General features: G+C 37.9%; 1 protein-coding gene across 1 annotated transcript in view; it reads left to right on the forward strand.

Moving 5' to 3' along the window:
• xkr6 (XK related 6) overlaps positions 1-17598 on the forward strand; it is a 57393-nt gene extending 39795 nt beyond the window's left edge. The window contains exons 2-3 of the mRNA XM_005800224.2: positions 8937-9133; positions 10051-17598. Coding sequence (XP_005800281.1) covers positions 8937-9133; positions 10051-11021 — 1168 coding nt within the window. The 3' untranslated portion in view covers positions 11022-17598. The remainder of the gene's footprint in view (positions 1-8936; positions 9134-10050) is intronic.
• Positions 17599-18564: the final 966 nt, after the last annotated feature.

Below are 18564 nucleotides of genomic sequence, written 5' to 3' on the forward strand. Positions count from 1 at the left end.
TGAAGCTTTGCTGTGCTACCTTAACCCATGACGTGGTCCAGGAAAGAAAGAATCACAGAAATATTTGTACTTTTGAAAACACAAGTTACCTGCTTACCTATCTTTGACACTGTTTTGAGTGGGAAAAAAAAAACCATGCCATTTTTGAGGCAGTTAACATTAATGCCTTTAAACAAGATGGTGGATCCCAGCCAGCTTCCCTTTTGTCTTTGCATCCGTCCTGGTCATCTCATCATGGTTGAAAAAAAAAGATTATGTTCCCTTTCAAAAATCATGTACTACCCACTCATTAAAGGTTGTGGGTGTCGACTGGTGCCATCTCTGTTCTCGGAGCGACAGTAACCTTTGCCCCTGTAACAGTAAGATCAATAGTTAGAACTAGAGCTGACAGCTTCGCACACCTACTCAGTTTGAATGTTGTAAATAAAATACTGCATAGGAGAAGAGTATTAAATCTGTTTCCTGTGCTTCCCTAATCCATACATCAGCAGTACTCACTTCATTCTGCTGAGAGTTGACATTCAGGGTTGGACTTCACCATTAGGCAAAGGTCAGCAATTGCCTTGAGCCCTATGTAGGCATGGGCCAAAATGAGAAACCAGCAGTGTGATAACCTTCAGTGAAAGTATCACGGTGTTCAAAGATTTTTTTTATTTTTTTAATTCTACTAACATGTTTGTTTCTGACAGGATGTGAGAAAGGAATTTGTGAAACAACAATTATACAATGTGTGGGGGAAGAAAGATCATGTTTTTTATTTTATTTCTTTATAAAGGACTTTATGCTGTTCTAGACAACCAATTCCTTTGTTTATTTGCTGACCAGCATTTTGCATGTTCCCAATTGTGGTTTAACTAGCAACACCATTCCAATACATTATAAAAGACCATACATTCAAATAACTCACATTGGGCAAATGGGCTTATTTGGCGGAACACATAATTTACATTTTCTGTGAGGATTTGAGTTTTTCTGTGTGTTTATTTAGGTTTCTGTGTTCTGTGGAGTCTCTGTGTTGTCCCTCTGCCCCTTTATTGGTTACACCTGTCTCTTGTTTCCCCTGATTGCCCCTGTCTATTTAAACCCACCTGTGTTGGGTCCTTGTTTTGTTGTGTCTAGTCTGTTGTCAGATGTCTCTTGTTTTCCAGTTACTACCAGTTTTGAGCCTCAGCCTTCTACTCAATCTGTGCTGCCTGGATGTTTGGACTTATACTCATTTCATCATTAAAATCATAATTTTTTCACTCCAACCTGGGTCCTCAGCATCATCCTCATCACCTCTTCACCGCAAATCATGACATTTTCATACTTAAGTTTAGAAATTACTAAAAGAAGAAAACAGGGAGATTTTGGCTATTATCAATTAAAAAGACCCACAAATAATCAAAGATATTGATTTCTGTTTTAGGAGGCATATATCAGTGAAATATGGCCAGAAAAGTACATTTTCCTGATAAAGGAGGTTTAAACTTCATTAAGAGTCGACATGCGTCCCTCAGAGTGACTCAGGGCGTGATTCACTGAATCTGGTACAGCCTCCATCTTTACACAGAAACACACACACATGCTTACTTTCTCATAGCCTCTCTGGCATTTAATATATTACATGCCCACCCCTACGTTTAGTGTTTCATCACATTCCACCTGCTACAAAACTCTCATTCTGCCTTAGCGGTGCTTGGGATCTTCCCGAGGAGCACAGCCTGAGCTACTCAGCTTTCCCACGATCATGACTTAGGAGACAGATGCTGCTGAACATGGCAGAGTGGCGTGAGTGTGTGAGCCATCTAGCCACCTACTCAAGGGATTAGTGTTAGAGTGCTTGGATGATTCACTGGTCAGTGACTCTAGAGGAGCTCGAGGAACAACGTGGCCAAGTTGTCCACATGGTCCACGTTTGTCATTCCAGATGTCTCTCTCTGCCTCTCAGATGCCGAGGTCAAGATGTCTACTCATGCAAACGTTGATATTGCGGCTGCGTTTCTGTGTCAGCGCCTCACAACAGATGTCTTATCTTTAGTTAGTCAGTTTATGGTGGTGGAGGTGCGGGGCTGGAGGTTAATGGTTGCCCGCTTCTCAACAGAAATGGCAGACGGTTGTGCCTGGAAGATGACCCTGGCACCGCATCGAGCTGTTAGGCCATGCGTACGCTGCCTAACGAGCCATGAGTGATTGCTATGATCTTGCCACAAATAATTCATGAGGAGCCCTGTGGAGGAGCTATGGAGCTTAAAGGGAAGAGGCGGGGGTGGGGGGAGAAAAGCATCAAAAACCACAGCGTAAGTGGAGTGCATGTCTGCATGAGTGTGTGGAAGGAGAGGAATTGAACACAGAGAGAGTTTCATCTGACAGATGTGTTTTTGGAACAGGAGGGAAATCCCTTATTACCTTCAGCGCTGACAAGTATGCTTGAGCATTCATGTGTGTTGTCTGTACTCGTGTCTGTGTGTGTGCTTGTTTTTTTCTGAAGCTATTTGTGTTACTACATCTGAAAATTCACAGTGGGAGCTTTAACAGTGTACATCACAATCCCGGGATGTGTGTGATATCCTTGTTAAGAAAAGCGGCGCAGTGTTGAAATGTGATGGAGTGAGCTCAGATTTTTCTGACAGCCCCAAAACCCTTAATGTTTAACCATCCCAGTCTTTTATTTATTTATTTACTTTGTTTTGAAATCAGGAACCTGTAAGCATAATGTTTTATCAGGCACAAAATGGACACATTAACACCGCTATGTGGAACTATTTATTCATTAATCTACCAGCCAATTTTTTTTGTTTATTCCATTAATCCAAGCAATTATTTTTTCTCCAAACAGGACAGTATTATTTAATTTTATATGTTTATTTAGAATAAACTTTCATATTTATTGCATATCACAAAATACACAACAAATTCGCAAAAAATAAAAAAGAGCAAACTAAATATTTTCCTGATCATAACAGCAAACGAAATATGTCATATCTATGTACTTAAACCATGGACATGAGTTTTGTTTTAATGCAATTAAAATTAATAAAATTTCAAGTATAATTGTATTTATTTGTACATTACTTTGTGAAGACTTTTTATCATTTATTTCAAGACTGGTCTCTGTTCTGGACCTTATTCTAGGGAACTATTTTACTGGGAGATTTGGACTACTGAACTGCTACTTCAAGCAATTATATTTTGGGTACAGAGAAAAAGGAAAACCGCAAAAAATACTCAGAATTTCAAGTACGGTGAGATTAAACTGTAAATAAAATAATAAATAGGAGTTCAAGAGTGCAAATGCTGTGGGAAAATAACTTGTCCTAATTATGACTGCTCCACCACGCAGCATATGTCAATGTGACTACATGAGATATAGGAAAATCAATCTGGCTAACCAAAGTCAAAGTCTGCGTAGCTATCTGAATGTTTCCTCAAACTCGTTTTTGCAGAAAATGGCAGCAGATGGTAAACATGGCCAACTTCACAAAGAGCATTTAGCACCTTAAAAAAACTGTTGTGACTTTGTTTTTTTGTCAACTCATCATTAAACCCTGGATGTCATCTTCTCAGATTCAAAGCCTAAAAACGAGGATGTAATACTGATTGCACCAATATTAATGGTTTGAAATTGTACATCAAAGAGAGACAACTATTGACCACCGTTGAAGACAACTCCAGTATCCAGCACACATAAGCAAAACACCCACATTCCAGTACTGCTACAGACTGCAGCCAGGGGCCTTTCCTTAACACACAATTTGGAGAAAGAAACAGTTGTAGCCATTCTAAATAATTTAGATGTTTTAGGACCAATCTAAATGCTACAGCAGATCCAAACCATCACACTACCACCACCATTTTTGACATGTTCAGTATGAAGTTCTTTTATAAAATGCTGTTTTAGCTTTATGCCACTTGCAATGGGAAGCACATGTCAGCAGTTCCAAGGTTGTTTTGTTCCGTCCACAGAATATTTTCTCTAAAGTCTTGGGATTCATCAAGAGGTATCTTGGTTGATGTATAATGGGCGTTTGAGTTGTTTTTAGTCAGAAGTGATTTGAGGATTGCAACCATTGATGCCTATTACACTGTATAAAAGTGTAGACAAATCAATATGCAGATTTTGTTACTTTTTCAGCCTGACCATCCATGATTAGTGAGCAGTGACCCAGGTGCATGGGCTCAGGCATATGCTATGATACAAAAAGCTCACACCAGGCACGGCTTTTGATTTCAGGAAACAAATGTTCCCCTAATGTATGTCTCAGGTCTAAAAAACTAGACACTTACATCAAAAAAATGGAGAGGCTGTCTGATTCTACCAATCTTCCTTTGGCAACTTCCTTTCCATACGTCTGTGCTCTCCTAAAAGGAAATAAAACTCCATTAGTCTTATTATCTCATTGTTGCGCTTATCAGAAACCATGGCCTATCACATCCTGTGGTGTGCAATGTAATTTCAAAGTGACTGGATGTAAATTTAGCTCTGCAAGTGTGTGTTGAGCCCAACATAGCGCCCTCAGGGTAAACATTCTGCTGGCAGACTGAAATGAATTTAATCGACTTGTTTAAGTGGGTGTACACGCATCTGAAAAACTCATGTCTATGCAATAAATCTGATGTAAAAAGAGCCACTGGTATTAGCAATGACAAAAGTGCAGTCATTAAACGGAAAGTCATGAAATCACTGTTTATTTTTGCAACATCATTGCATGGTATACCTGTTTTCATAACCGTGCATTAAGTGGATGGTATTTGTGAAGACTGCTGATCTAGACAACACCAAAACTCCTCATTCATGCACTCTCTAATCAATGCAGTCATTTTGTGCACTAACTTCAAAAACACTCATGACACTAAGTTTGTCAGTGTTTTACAATATGGTTTTACAATGTGGTTAATTGATAGCAAAACCACATAGCCTATTGGTGACTCGGTGCAGGCAGCTCATAACGCAACCATAAAGACTTCCTGCAGTTTCTTTTATTGAGTGAAATGTCACACAAACAGTGCAGTGGAAGTTATATTAATAATTGTGAAATGTGTAATCCAACAGGCAAAACAAATATAAGACATTCATTCCTTTTCAGTGTTTGTATATGTGAGAACAAAAAAGAAGCAACACTGCTCAGATAGTATAAAATTCTATAGTAAACCCACAGCAAAAAAAAGATCCAGTACACAATTAGCTGTTCTTATGTTCCCTGACGTTTTTAGTATTTATCTGCACCTTTGGTTGAACAGCTGAAAGACTTGAAAAACAATTTTCCTGCAGATGTGTCAGTACAGCAGCTCCAGTTCCAGCAGTTTAACCTCTAAAGCTGATCTGACTGTATGCCAAGTGAGTTATTTCCAGTTGCTAACCTGAAACATGGCTAGCAAACCCTGGGACAACCTTAAATGATACAGTCCATTGTTTTATTGTGCATCTGTCAAAAAAAATGTCTAAAGAGACCTGTGCAGTAATTCTACAATAACGTCATACTCAGACGTTGCTATTTCTTTTGTCACTGAAGTTTACTGGATAGCGCTGGCCACGTAAACTGTCATCAGCCAAGTGAAAATTTCTTGAAGCTGAGAAGAAATGGGGAATGAACTGAAATGACAAAATAAATAGAGCCCTATTCAACCAGCCACACTAATGTGAATCCACAGATTGATAAGATTGATAGGTAGCTTTGCAAGGTTAAGTGGAGACTGTGCAAATACACAGAGCAGATGTAAAGCTGCACATCAAGGAATTTTCTATGAATTGTATTCTTGTACTTTATTTAGTTTTGTATTTTTGTGTGACACCAGGGCATTATATAAAAACCTTAAAGGGCATAGATAATTTGTGCCTGGTTTGTGAGTAAGGTGCCTTATAATGGAAATCAAATATTATCCATAAAATCATTGGGTTTTAATGATTAGAGAAGAATACTGTAAAAGGAGAACCTCGTAACCAGTCGTTTCGTTATAAAAATGAATAACATGAGGTTTGAATGTGTCAGCACATTCTGTTTTGCAATGTACATTTCACTTAAAGCCGGTTTTCATAAAAGGCTCTTGTACAACTAGCCAGAGTCCTCCTTGGTTTAATTTTTAAAAGCACATGAAACATGGAGTAACTCGTTTTAATAAAGTCATAGTACGATTTTTCAGTAAGAAAGATTACAGGCTGTGCAAAACGTTTCCAGAATAAACATCCTGAAAGTCATTAGAAGGAATGAACTCCTAATTGGCTTTTCCTTGTAGATCCACAGAGAGACCTTCATTCATGTAGAATCTGTAAGTCATATCTGCTTAAAAGTGTCATGTTCTGTGTTTTCTGTGTGTTAATTTCGAGTTTTCGGTGTCTCTGTGTCTCCGTGTTGTCCTGTTCTCCCCTCGATTACTCCCAGGTGTTTCTCGTTCCCTAATTACCCCGTGTGTATTTAGTGTCACCTGTGTCTCTGCGTCTCCGTCGGGTCCTTGTCTAATGTACGTTCAGTCCTTCGTGTTGTCCATTCGTGTTAACGGTTGCTACCGGCGTCGAGCCCTGGCTTCCGCTCGGCCGTGCTGCCCGTTGCTTGGACTGTGTTTTCGTTATTAAAATCATTTATTCATCTTACCTGGGTCTACAGCGTCTGCCTCACCACCTCTCACCACCAATTCATGACAAAAAGAGCTACAAACATGGCTGAGGAATAGTTTTTTTTTTTTTTTAAGTAATACAGCTTTGGAAGTTGTGAAGATACACTGGTTTAACTAGAAACCTTACAGAGCAGTGAGAGTTCATGGAAAAGTCTCTGAAATTCCTTGGTATAAACAAAGATTTTGTTTATGGCAGGACATTGGTGGGGAAGTGGAGTTCTCTTGTTCCATTTGACATTTACCAATCTGTCTGAAAATGTCTTGGAATGCCAGATTTCACCTCTGAACAAATTGGTGCATCTTAAATTGCCTGAAACTATTGATCCCCAAAAAACCTTTTTTTTTCCATCTGGTCCTGCTGCGTTCTTCATCATATCAGCTTTCCTAAGACAGGACATTGCTCCTAAATTTCATTCCATATGAAACGTCAATCCATTCTTAATGGCCTTATTTGAAATATTGATTGAGGAGCAAAGAGATTTGTTGAAAAGGCTTTGTGAAAATCATATCCCGCATTGGCAGGCAAAACTTGAGAATTGTGGGTATTCTTTGTGCCATACCCATTTTTGTTACTCCAGTTTTATGTTACCGTGTGCACAAGTTGATTGATTCACTTGTTTATTACTAACATTTCTGGAAGCTGGTTGCCCCCAAAACATGTAAAAGGTTTCCTATTTATGCAGGAAAATGCTATAAATATTTTGTGACAGAGGGGAAAAAAAAGAGCGCTTCGGTGTCCTACACTCTTCATCTAATAGAAATCTAATATCTGAAGATGTATAGAATTAAACCACTCATAAGCATTTTGGCTTTCTTTTAGTTCCCATGGGGAACTTGTGTCTCGCCTTTAGGTGCAGAATTTAGATCCTCTGCCAATTTAAAGGTGGACTGCTGCTTTCTGGTCTATTTCTGTCCTTGCTGCTCTATTGTCATCGGTTGACTGCCTTCACATCAAGAGTTGGATTTATTTGGCTACTCTACCAGCTCAGGCACATAAACCCTGCAGCTACAAACCAATGTGCATTAGCTGAAGTCAGTGCTAAGATAACTACAAAGCATGAGAGCTGTCACTCTGATTTTAATTTATTTTTTTTTCTCTGCACATCCAGAGTTTTGTCACTGTGTTTGAGAAGCTAAAAATGTGCTTGATATATTGGGGGTTGAGCTTGCCATGACGCTGCTGCATTTCTGTTTCAATTTTTATTCCCTAGATGTGGCGCTTTTTGAATCCTTCAATTTAAAGTTTACTCCACACCCAAAGAGGATAATAATCTTAATTAGCTTTAACCACGCAAAATACATTAAACTGATTGTTAGCCACACACAACAAGCTTTGTGATTATCTTCTAACATAAAACGAAGAAATTGTTGGATTTTAATTACACCAGTAGTGTGATACTATTAGCTGTGTGCACTCTGCTTCATGACCTCTCAATTAAACATCAAAAGGTGGTAAAATAGATAATACACAAGGTGGCTGTTAATCCTGAAACAAGTTTATGAATACTGAAAGGATGTGACTGAGGTTTTAATTAGCTTCTAAGTGTTTTTTTCCCTCACTGCTGTTCTAAAATGAGAGTATTGTGGAAGAAAAAGAACATTAATTTGCTGGTTTGCCTTTTTATTCACAGGACAGAACAGGGAAATTAAGCTTATTGTTTTTTTTTAGTTGCACAAATAGCTCTAAAATATTTTTGGCCAACTCCAGCCATTTATGTTTCAGTCTTTTACAGTCTCAAGAAAGCAGTCTGAACAGTCACTGTTTGAAGAATACAAAGAAGTTTTCATTTAAACCACGTTGATAGGCCTGCATGAGATTACAAAATATGTAATAACTTTCAGATCAATTATATTATTATTTTAATTACTTTTATCAAATTTGAAACTCGTGATTTTATCAAATGCCACAGATATTTGGGTGAACTGCCTTTAATCGTAGGATCAAAATAATTTTAAAGAAATATACATGCACACATACACACTATTTATTTTTCCCTATTTTCTCAGCTGTTTACAATGACATTTTTATTTTTCTTCTTTTTCTACCTTTAATAAATCTTTATTAGAGCATCTTGTGATAATTAACATCAATTTTGTCATAAAGGAGTAATTCTCTTTGTTACATATTCTTCCGATGTAATTAAATTCCTGTTAACATACGTGAATTTTACTACTATATGTTGAACTTGTTGCTAGGAATACCTCCCAAAGATGGGAAAACTCAGACAAGTGCTCATAGAAAGTATATCACACCACTTATGGCGCTCAGTTATGTGGTAATTTTGGAAAGTGTTTGTGGTTAAAAAGCACAGAAGCCTAATTTTAGACCATTTCTTTCTTTTTAGGTACATTCGCACTATGTATCTTGGGATACAAAGTCACCGGCAGAAGGAGAACCAGAGGCGCTTTTATTGGGCTATGATGTACGAGTATGCTGATGTCAACATGCTGCGACTGCTGGAGACCTTCTTAGAGAGCGCCCCTCAGTTGGTGCTGCAGCTCTGCATCATGATCCAGAGCAACAAGGCTGAGTGGCTGCAGTGTACGTGTATTTTATGATTACTCTTAAACTTGATATTTGTGTAAATCAAGCTATGTTTTTTTGTTTGTACAATATATCTAATATGAGTTTTAGTTTCCATTTAGAGCTGTGATGCTTTTATAACCAAGACAAAAGATGATTATGTGTTCTCTGTGTTTCTCTTTAATTACACTGTGTTCTATCTAGTTTCCAACTTTCATCAACGTTGAACCTGGTTTTACAACTCCAGTCTCCTCATTCAATGCTGTTCCCAGAGAAAAGCAACTCAATCATAGCATGTGGTACCCGTAGTGGATTGGGTGCCTATGCCTTCATGACATTTGCTGTAATGTTCTATATCGCTGCTCTGCAGTAAATCCTCAATCATTTTTCATTCAAAGGGTTGTTCCTCAGACATTCTGCTGACTTCACCGTTATAGATGTCACAGAAAAACCGAACTGGTCCACTAAATAGAGATTGTGTTGACTGGATGATGTGTGATGATCTCAGTAATAACAGTGCTTTCAAAGATGTGACGGATTGCTTTGGCCAAAATAAAATCTGTTTTCTGAGAGTGGAAGAACCACCAATGCAGTTTGAAACCATAAGACAGTTAAAACTTTTAACTGTTTTCAGACTTGTAGGTTCACAGTAGGTGAATTCTTTTGGTAGTCATACAATTAAAAAATAAAGTATGTGAAAGAACACTAAACCAAAGCAGCAAAGTTTTAGACTTCAAAGATTAAAAAGCTAAAGCTCCAAATCTTTAATTTGAAAATTAAAAGACCTATAAGCCTTTTAGAGATACACATAAGTTTTTGTTTTTTTTTTTTTTTTAATTTATGATGTTTAACTAATATAATTTGTCCTTATGTGTGTCTCTTTTTGATTGGTGATTCTCTGGTTTTGATCTTGTGTGTGGGTGTGTATCTTTCAGGTCTTTCTGCCATGTCCTCCCTAACGTCCTTGGCCTGGGTGCTAGCCTCTTACCACAAGCTCCTCCGCGATTCGCGTGATGACAAGAAAAGCATGAGTTACCGAGGTGCCCTGGTGCATCTGTTCTGGCGCCTTTTCACCATCTCTTCACGGGTGCTCTCCTTTGCCCTTTTTGCCTCAGTTTTCCACATCTACTTTGGCATTTTTGTGGTGCTCCATTGGTGCGCCATGGCTTTTTGGGTCATCCATGGCGGCACTGACTTTTGCATGTCCAAATGGGAAGAAGTACTGTTTAACATGGTGGTGGGCGTGGTCTATGTCTTCTGTTGGTTCAATGTACGTGAGGGCCGGACGCGGTACAGAATGGTGGTCTACTACACCGTTGTGTTGCTGGAGAATGCCATCCTGACCTCACTTTGGTATGCATACCGCGACCCAGCCACCACTGACGCCTATGCCTCTTTTGCCATCTGTGGCGTCTTCCTGTGCTTTGCCTCAGGTGTGGCCTGCATGATTCTCTATTATGGGGTCCTACACCCCATGGGCCCCCGAATGAGGATGTTGGCTTCCTCCTGCTGTGCTGAGCTGTTATGGGGCCTCCCGTTACCACCTGAAGCTGAGCCAATGGCTCCCACACCTGGGCCTCGAGGCTCCCAGGCTACCCCTACACGAGGCGTGGCAGGAGAACAAATGGGGTTAGACGTAACAGCTACAGACACATGCCTTCCGGTTTTCCAAGTGAGGTCTACAGAACCTGTAGACTCAGCAGGCAGGCCCATCCCGCCTGAGGGCCCGCTTATTAAAATAGACATGCCCAGAAAACGCTATCCAGCCTGGGACGCACACTTTGTTGATAGGCGACTGCGCAGGACCATAAACGTGCTGCAGTTTATTAGCCCCAATGCGGTGGGCATCAGGTATAGGGACGGTCCACTTCTCTATGAACTTCTACAGTATGAATCCTCCCTCTGAAGGCCCTGTTCATGATTCTATCCTCACCTTTTACACAGGATGATGCACACGCATTTTGTTTCTCCTCAGATGTTGCATCTTTCCATGTGTTCTCGGGCTCTCTTCATCACTCCTCGATAATCTGAAAGTTTTCCAGTTTTCCAGGACATATTTTTTGTCAACCAAAAACCTGACAGACAAACGTTGAAGAATTATTTTTGGAGAAAAAAAAACACGCATAGTACAGAGAGAAAAAGTTACAGTATACTATTTGATAAATATAATACATATATAGATATATATGTCTCAGATAAATCTCTCTATACTGATATAGGAGGCTTCTAAATGAGTGTGTAGATAACATATGAATGTTTCATTATGAAATGTGTTTATGTGTTATACTGTGTTGGTGACTCAACCTGTGGATATTTGTGAAGGGCATATTGTGTGTCTCTCTGACATGGGACTGGTGCAAAACCTTATGGGAATGATGGAGGAGAGTCTCAGAGGGGCCAGATCTTTGCATACCCCTAAATTTACTGCCATTTTCTTTGTAACTCACTGAAATATATGAAACACATAATGTTTACTAAGTCCTTAGCCTATTAATAAAATATGCTTAAAAACAACATGGGTGATACTTCAAGAGGTAATTCTGAGATCTTCTTTGTTATATGTTTTATTTTTTCCTTTTTGTTCACGTGAACTGTATTTTTTATTTTTTTTATTTAGATTCAAAATGCGTTTAAATTCATAAGCACACTGACCTTCAATTTGTTTTGCAAGCAAAATTTTTCTACAATGTAGACTGCCCTCTAGTGGGAAGGGAGCAGTAACAAATTGCCTTGTGTTACTCAAAGCATCAGCACAAAATCTTGAATAAACCATTTAGAAATAAAAAGTTGTAGAAAAGAAGCACATTTTCCAATTTAATTACCACACAACGCATTATAAGCATTCCAAAGACTTTTTAGATAGCCTCTAGGTAGTTAATTAAGAGTGAAAAGGCATAAATGCATTTTAATATGCAAATGTTTGCGTGCCGTACAAAGACATCCTTCAGAGAATCCTCCACCATTCCCGTTTGAATACTGGAAAGTATAACCTCCCTATTTTGTTATAAAATGTTCTTTATTTAGTTCTAGTAATCAAGTGACAGGTGCAAAGACTTCTTTAAAAAACACACATCCGAGATATTTATGTGCCATCAAACTTTATTGTCGTCATTTATGGTAACTGAGAACATTTTATATTTTCCAGAACCTTCTGTTTTGACATAGCTCAATTCTATCGCGTTAAACGGTACACTCCTCACCAACTGTGTGCCCTTAAAAGAGGTAATAACCGTATGTACCCTGTGTGACTGCTCTGGTACTAGCTGACATGTTGAAACAAAGCCAAACCAAATCTTAAAGTACTGTCTTTGTAATTTAACTGCCCCTCGTTCCTAACCCCAACCCCCAGATGGATGGGTCTGTGCGAAACTGTGCCATCTTACTGGCATGCTGTGCAGCAATTATAACGTTAAGAAACGTTATAATTTTCGTTCTTAATTACAATTAAGAATCACTATTGATACCCCCAGGGACAACCACAACCCTCCCTCTATCTCAAAAAAAGAAAAGAAATATATGAAAAAGTATGTATATATGTCTACATAATACCATGCCTTCTAAGTTAAAGGAGCTTGACTAAAATTTCCACAGAGGGCTACTGAAAAATTCATAATAATGAATTCATTTCATAATTCACTTCATTTATAAACTCAATGAATCATTTGAATTTATGATGTGTTTTTTTGTTTTCTTTTACATTGTAGTGTTTGGCATGATTTTACCACAGTATTGATGAAACCCAGCAGGGGTTTCCCAAGAGCCCTTTACAACACAGAGATCCCTGTTTCCTGACTTACCGGCGTTCGGCATAGCTGTGGCCTTGTGTGCCTGCTAACATTGTACTGTAAAAAGCAGATGCCCTGTAAGTCCCGGATAAAGGTCAAAGAGGGTTTTTTTTTGCCAGGGATGGAAAAGAACATGAGGGCAGAATGCTGTAAGGGGACTGATTAGATATCATATGTTTGTGGGCGTTCACTTGTCCGTCCATAGACTTTTCCCACGGTTCTGTCCTATTGCCGAATGTTTGACTCCATCCTTGGTTGCTGCTCCACCCTCTTCCCTGACTGTTCAGGGCCTTGGCACACTCCTGCAAAACACTCTCTGGTCAATGAACAACAGGGCTGAGGCTTAACAAACAGAGATCCTGACATGAGAACTTGCAATGAGGTACACTGCCATGACTAAAAGCTCCAATGTGCGGCTGGGGTCTTCCACCCTTTAGCCCTGCATTATTGAGGACTGTTGGGTGTACAAGGGTGAAGCAAACAGCCAGCACACCAGATTGATGCACATCTGTATGCAAACAATTAAGTTCTTCATTTTTTCATTATATCAACTAGAGTAGTTTCTCTGCTTAGTGGAGGAACAGCCATGTTAATAGGTAGATGAGTGATTAATAAAAATAAAAAAAAAGAAAAATAGCCAATAGAGGTGTTCCTCAGGACCAACAACCAAGACAATTGACCAAGCTGACTCAGGGGTGTCTCAATGCAGTTCTCATCCCCAGGCATATCCTTTACGGTCTGCATTGTTTATTTTCTTTGCATATTTCATCCTCCTCTGCTGGGAATATACCTCTCAGTTCCAGTTTGCACTTTTTCTTTCAAAAAGAACTGTTGTTTTAAATTAGAGGAAGGCCCTATTTTGTGGTAGTTGGCTGCCTGGCGGGCAGTGCATCCTTTCTAAACACTGCTGACCTTTTCCAGAGGTGGACTCATGTCCAAATCAGGTGCAAATACACTGTGACTCATTTTCCCCCCTATCTGTCTGTGTCTAGGTGGGATAAGGCGATAAAGGATGGCGATGGGCTGTACAACAGTATTAACATAGCTCCACATACAAGATTATGTTAGACTGGGCTGGATTTCATTTTCTGGTGCTTGTTGTATAATGCAGATTATCTATGCTTGTGTAACTGTGTCATTAAAATAAAATTAACAGCAAAATAAATCATTTTAAAGACTATAATGCAAATGTACAACTCTAAATTTTTATGAAACACAGAGTATATTTTACGTATTTCTACCAAACAACCGCCGTTCTGCCACATTCTGTAACCAATGATTAGCCAGATAATATGTGGGTTTTATTTGTTCTTTATATTTTTCCAATTATCTTTAAAATATACACAGGTCTCAAGAGCTAAGGTAGACACAGGGAAGTTAAGGATGTTTATTCACAGTAAAGAAAAAAATAAACAGGATTCAGGATGATACATATTATACCATAGCTGACTTTATGAAAAAATCCTCTTCAGAGATCTCAGTCAGGATTTTTCTTTTTCAATGCCAGAACTCCTGATGGCCGCAACACACAGCAAGAACATATGAACAAGTTTGTTCGTCTCAGTCCTTGTTGTGCCTTGTTACCTTGGGTGCTTCAACCCAGCCATGGCAGCCAGGCACGCAAACAGTGATGCCAGCGTCTTTCTTCTGTTTTTCCAATATGCTAGACTCACCTAGACGATTAACAAGAACAAACGGGCTGACTTTTACAGTGTTGTGCAAATGTATCCATACCTCTTCTAGTATTTCACATTTTCCCAAGTCCAACTATATACTCAGTTGTATTTCTTTTTTGTTTTTTTTATCTGATAGACCGACAGAAAGTATTGTGTAATTGTAAAATGGAAGGAAAACATGGCATTTCAAATGATTTACAAATACAATTTTAAAAAGTTCTTCAGATATTTAGATTCAGTCTGTTTTAGACTATTTGTTTCTCTGCAAGCCTTTTTGGCAACTTTAACAATAGACTGATATGTCTGTTCATTCTCCCATGTGAAAAAGTTCAAACTTAGTTAGACCGGCTGACGCGCATCTGGGAGCTTCCACTTTCAGGCTTTGCCACAGATTTTCAGTTTTATTTTGGTTTACACTGTAATTATTCCAACCTAACTCAATCCTTCTTTGATCAAGACTATTTAGCACTGACTGTACTTTGTCCTCAAGATCTATCATCCTGCAGGTCCTACACTTCTCCCTTCTCCAACTCACCTGAATCAAATGGCTCATCACCATCTTCTAGCTCTGCCGAGTTCTGGTAAAAAGCCGTTCATTTAATTCACGTGTGTAGAAGCAGGGATGCATCTAAATGTTGCAGGATAGAAGATTTTGAGGACTGGAGTAAGAAACCCCAGCAAGCTCTAACAGATTCACTTTCACAGTTGCCCTGTATTGAGCTTCAGCCACAGAAAACATCCGCACAGTGTGATGATGCCACCACCATGTCAAATTTGGTCTCTTTTAACCAGAGCACTTTGTTAATTCCCCCAACTGAGGAAAACTGCAATGATTTGTGAAGTGGATGACTAACAGAATCTATCTTGTTGACAGATTCTCACATCTAAGCTGTTGATCTGTGCAGCTCCTCTAGCGGTCGTGGGCTTTTTGGCTGCACTCTGACTAATGCTCTGTTTACCTATCAAGTTCAGGTGTGCCTCCATGGCGCCTTTTGTTCATTGGCTTTTCTTTGTGGGGTTTTTTTTTCAATAAATCTCTTAAACCTTCACAGAAGACTTGGATTTATACTGAGATTAAATTATATTAAGTTGAATTACTTACTTTATTCATCAATCATTTGGAAAACAATAGATTATTTTCCTTGAATTTCACATGAACAACTTTGAATTGCTTTGTCTCATAAAATCCCCATTAAATACTCCTATGTTTCCAGTTGGGACAAAAGTCATAAATTAAAAGTGGAATGAATACCTTTGCAAGACACTGTATTGTGACCATTTCGCACATAGCAACTGTGAGCTTATACTTGCCTCTGAAGCATAACGTTTGGACTGTTTGTGATGGAGATTTACAACACAAACCAGCCACGATGTTGAAAACAATATGGTCAACGATTGTTAAGTACTTTTGTTGATGCCTTTACATCTTCTTATTTCTTGCAGTTATGAATACTTTGTTGTGCCAAGAAGAGAACTTCAAGCATTTTTGGTGTTTCGTGAAAGCATCCTCCAGCCAAAACAACAAGGCCTGTGGTACATATAGGAGGAGGTTGATGACAAAATGTGTAAAAAAAAAAATGTGTTGTGTTGGATTTTTTTATGATAAAACAGGTAGATTACTATATTGTTTTAAAATACCCATATTTTCTTCCACTTCCTAGCATGAATTTTAGGTCTCATTGTCAGGTGAACCTCAGCATTTAGCATGTCAGTGCTCAAAAGTCAGTTTGATTTCTCATTAATGTGTAGCAGCAGACCATTGTAGTGTCACTAGTTGTGACTGGTTTAAGTCACAACTATCGTTTTTAACAAAAGGGAAGGATGTTGGGATAGTAAATCAGTGCGATTATGTTTTTGTTTGTTTGTTTTGTTCCTTCTGTACCTTTTGTCAATAACCTGGTGCTGAAAAAAAAACACACATTTAAAAGGTGCTACCAAGGTGGACTTCAGGGTCCACTTTTTGGCTTTCTGAGAGCATACACTTGCAGTGAAACCGAGAAAGCCTGCACCCTCACAAAATTGCAGTCTTTGAATGCTCTGCAGCCAGCACCTCAACTCCACACAGTTTACAGCAGAACTCAATTCTCAATGGTGCCATTTTAATTTCTCAACCTTCACAAAAAAAAAAAGACTACAGTTCTTACTGCTTGAATAATGTTTATTCTACTGAGTTCAGCATACAGTGGGGATTTATTTTGCAATAAATCTGTCTGCACTAGGATTTAAATTCTTTTGCTCTGAGAGAATGAAACAGATGACAAAGTGTATCCTTTCAGCAAAAGCAAAGGAGCACAAGTGTACATCTGCCATTGGACTTTGGGTTAAAATATATATATATATATAGAACGTGATTGCTGTGTTGTAAATTCTTGTCACCTATATGTCCTTTATCTGTATGTATCTATTTTTGTTTTTATTCTTTTGCTAATTGTAGAATCAGCTGTAATATTTTCTTCAAAAATGAATTTGATATTCCGACAGAGCAACTATGTCTTAATATTGCTGCTGATTTTTTGGAATTGTCCTGAAAAGTGTTGGGAATTTGGCTGTGTTTATATTTAACCAACCTATTGATTGTGTTAGCTTGTTGGTGTGTTCCATGAATACTCCTGAGGGGTATATGATTTTTCTGGGGTATTCCAAAACTTTGTCATTAAATCTGCTACATAATGTAGCGTCTTACGATTGTGGAAACATTGCAGCCTATGTTGTGAGAGAAAAACATATACAAAGGAATTTCTTTGTTGTTGTTAAATATAAAATGTAAGTAAATTGTTTTAATGAATCCCCATTTCTTTGAAAAGAAAAAAAAAAGCAAAACTGATGTCCAGTGTTGTACTTACACCCTATTTTTGGGAACAATATGAATATTATTAATAACATATGGTGCTAAAGTTATTTTGTATGTTTTGGTTTTTAGATGAAAAGAGAAATATTATGCTGAAAATGTAATGTTAAGCCTTACTGTAGATTCATATATCAGACTGTTCATCCCAGAAGAGAAAAATAAATATAGTATTTGAAAGTGGACAACACCGGTGGTGTTTTTATTTTCTATTAGTCTCTCTTTTGTCTGACCAGTCAAGGTAGCAACAGGAATGGCATGATTATAATGTATTAGCTACATGAAATGTAACTGAATTTACACATTCTGCTATTTTCCCAGCAAACATAACAAAATATTTTTCAATAAAGGATAATAGCCTGTAAGTCACAAGTCACTCTTCTAAAATGTTTACAGTAATATTCCCACTGATGTTTTTTTTTTGTGGAAATTATCATAAGTCGCTGGAAATCAACTTTACCTGCCAGAGTCTACATAATTCCAAACTAAGAAGAAAAGAAAAGAGACAAGTTTTTCAAAATTAGACTAAGTGTGTTGAAATAGGTAGAAAATGTGTGATGGAAAAATAATCAATAATAATATTTTTTTTATTATTCTAGTGATTTAATGAATAACTATAAAAAAGAACATTAGAACAATCAGTGGAAATGAACAAATACAAAACTGACAAATACTGGGAAAACCTAAATAAATAAGAACTATTCATCTATTATTGTTCTTGGCAAATAACAGAAAAATAAATATAGGAAAAAATAATACATTTTAAAAGGATGTGTTAATTATGTAAACAAGTTTATCCTGTGAAACTGCAATTTAAATTTAATTTAACACAATTGTTTTCGTCAGATTTAACCACAATAGCAAACATATTGTACTTACTGTCATTTTAAGAATTTTTTTATTGATTTCCCAATATAATTTGAAGATCTCTTTGCTTTATTTTTCATGAGTCAGGTCCAAACCCAAGCATTGGGAACCACTGATATAGAACACATGCCTATCTCCTTCCAGAAATGATTATCTTGGAATATAATCTTTAAACTATATTAGACAAAGAGTAGAGTAGATGTAATTAGCACTGACTTAACTTGCACCTTTATATTACTTATGTTTAATGACTTGATTGTTTATTTTCTCTGTTTT

The sequence above is a fragment of the Xiphophorus maculatus genome, chromosome 15, assembly GCF_002775205.1.
Source record: "Xiphophorus maculatus strain JP 163 A chromosome 15, X_maculatus-5.0-male, whole genome shotgun sequence".
Lineage (NCBI taxonomy): Eukaryota > Metazoa > Chordata > Actinopteri > Cyprinodontiformes > Poeciliidae > Xiphophorus > Xiphophorus maculatus.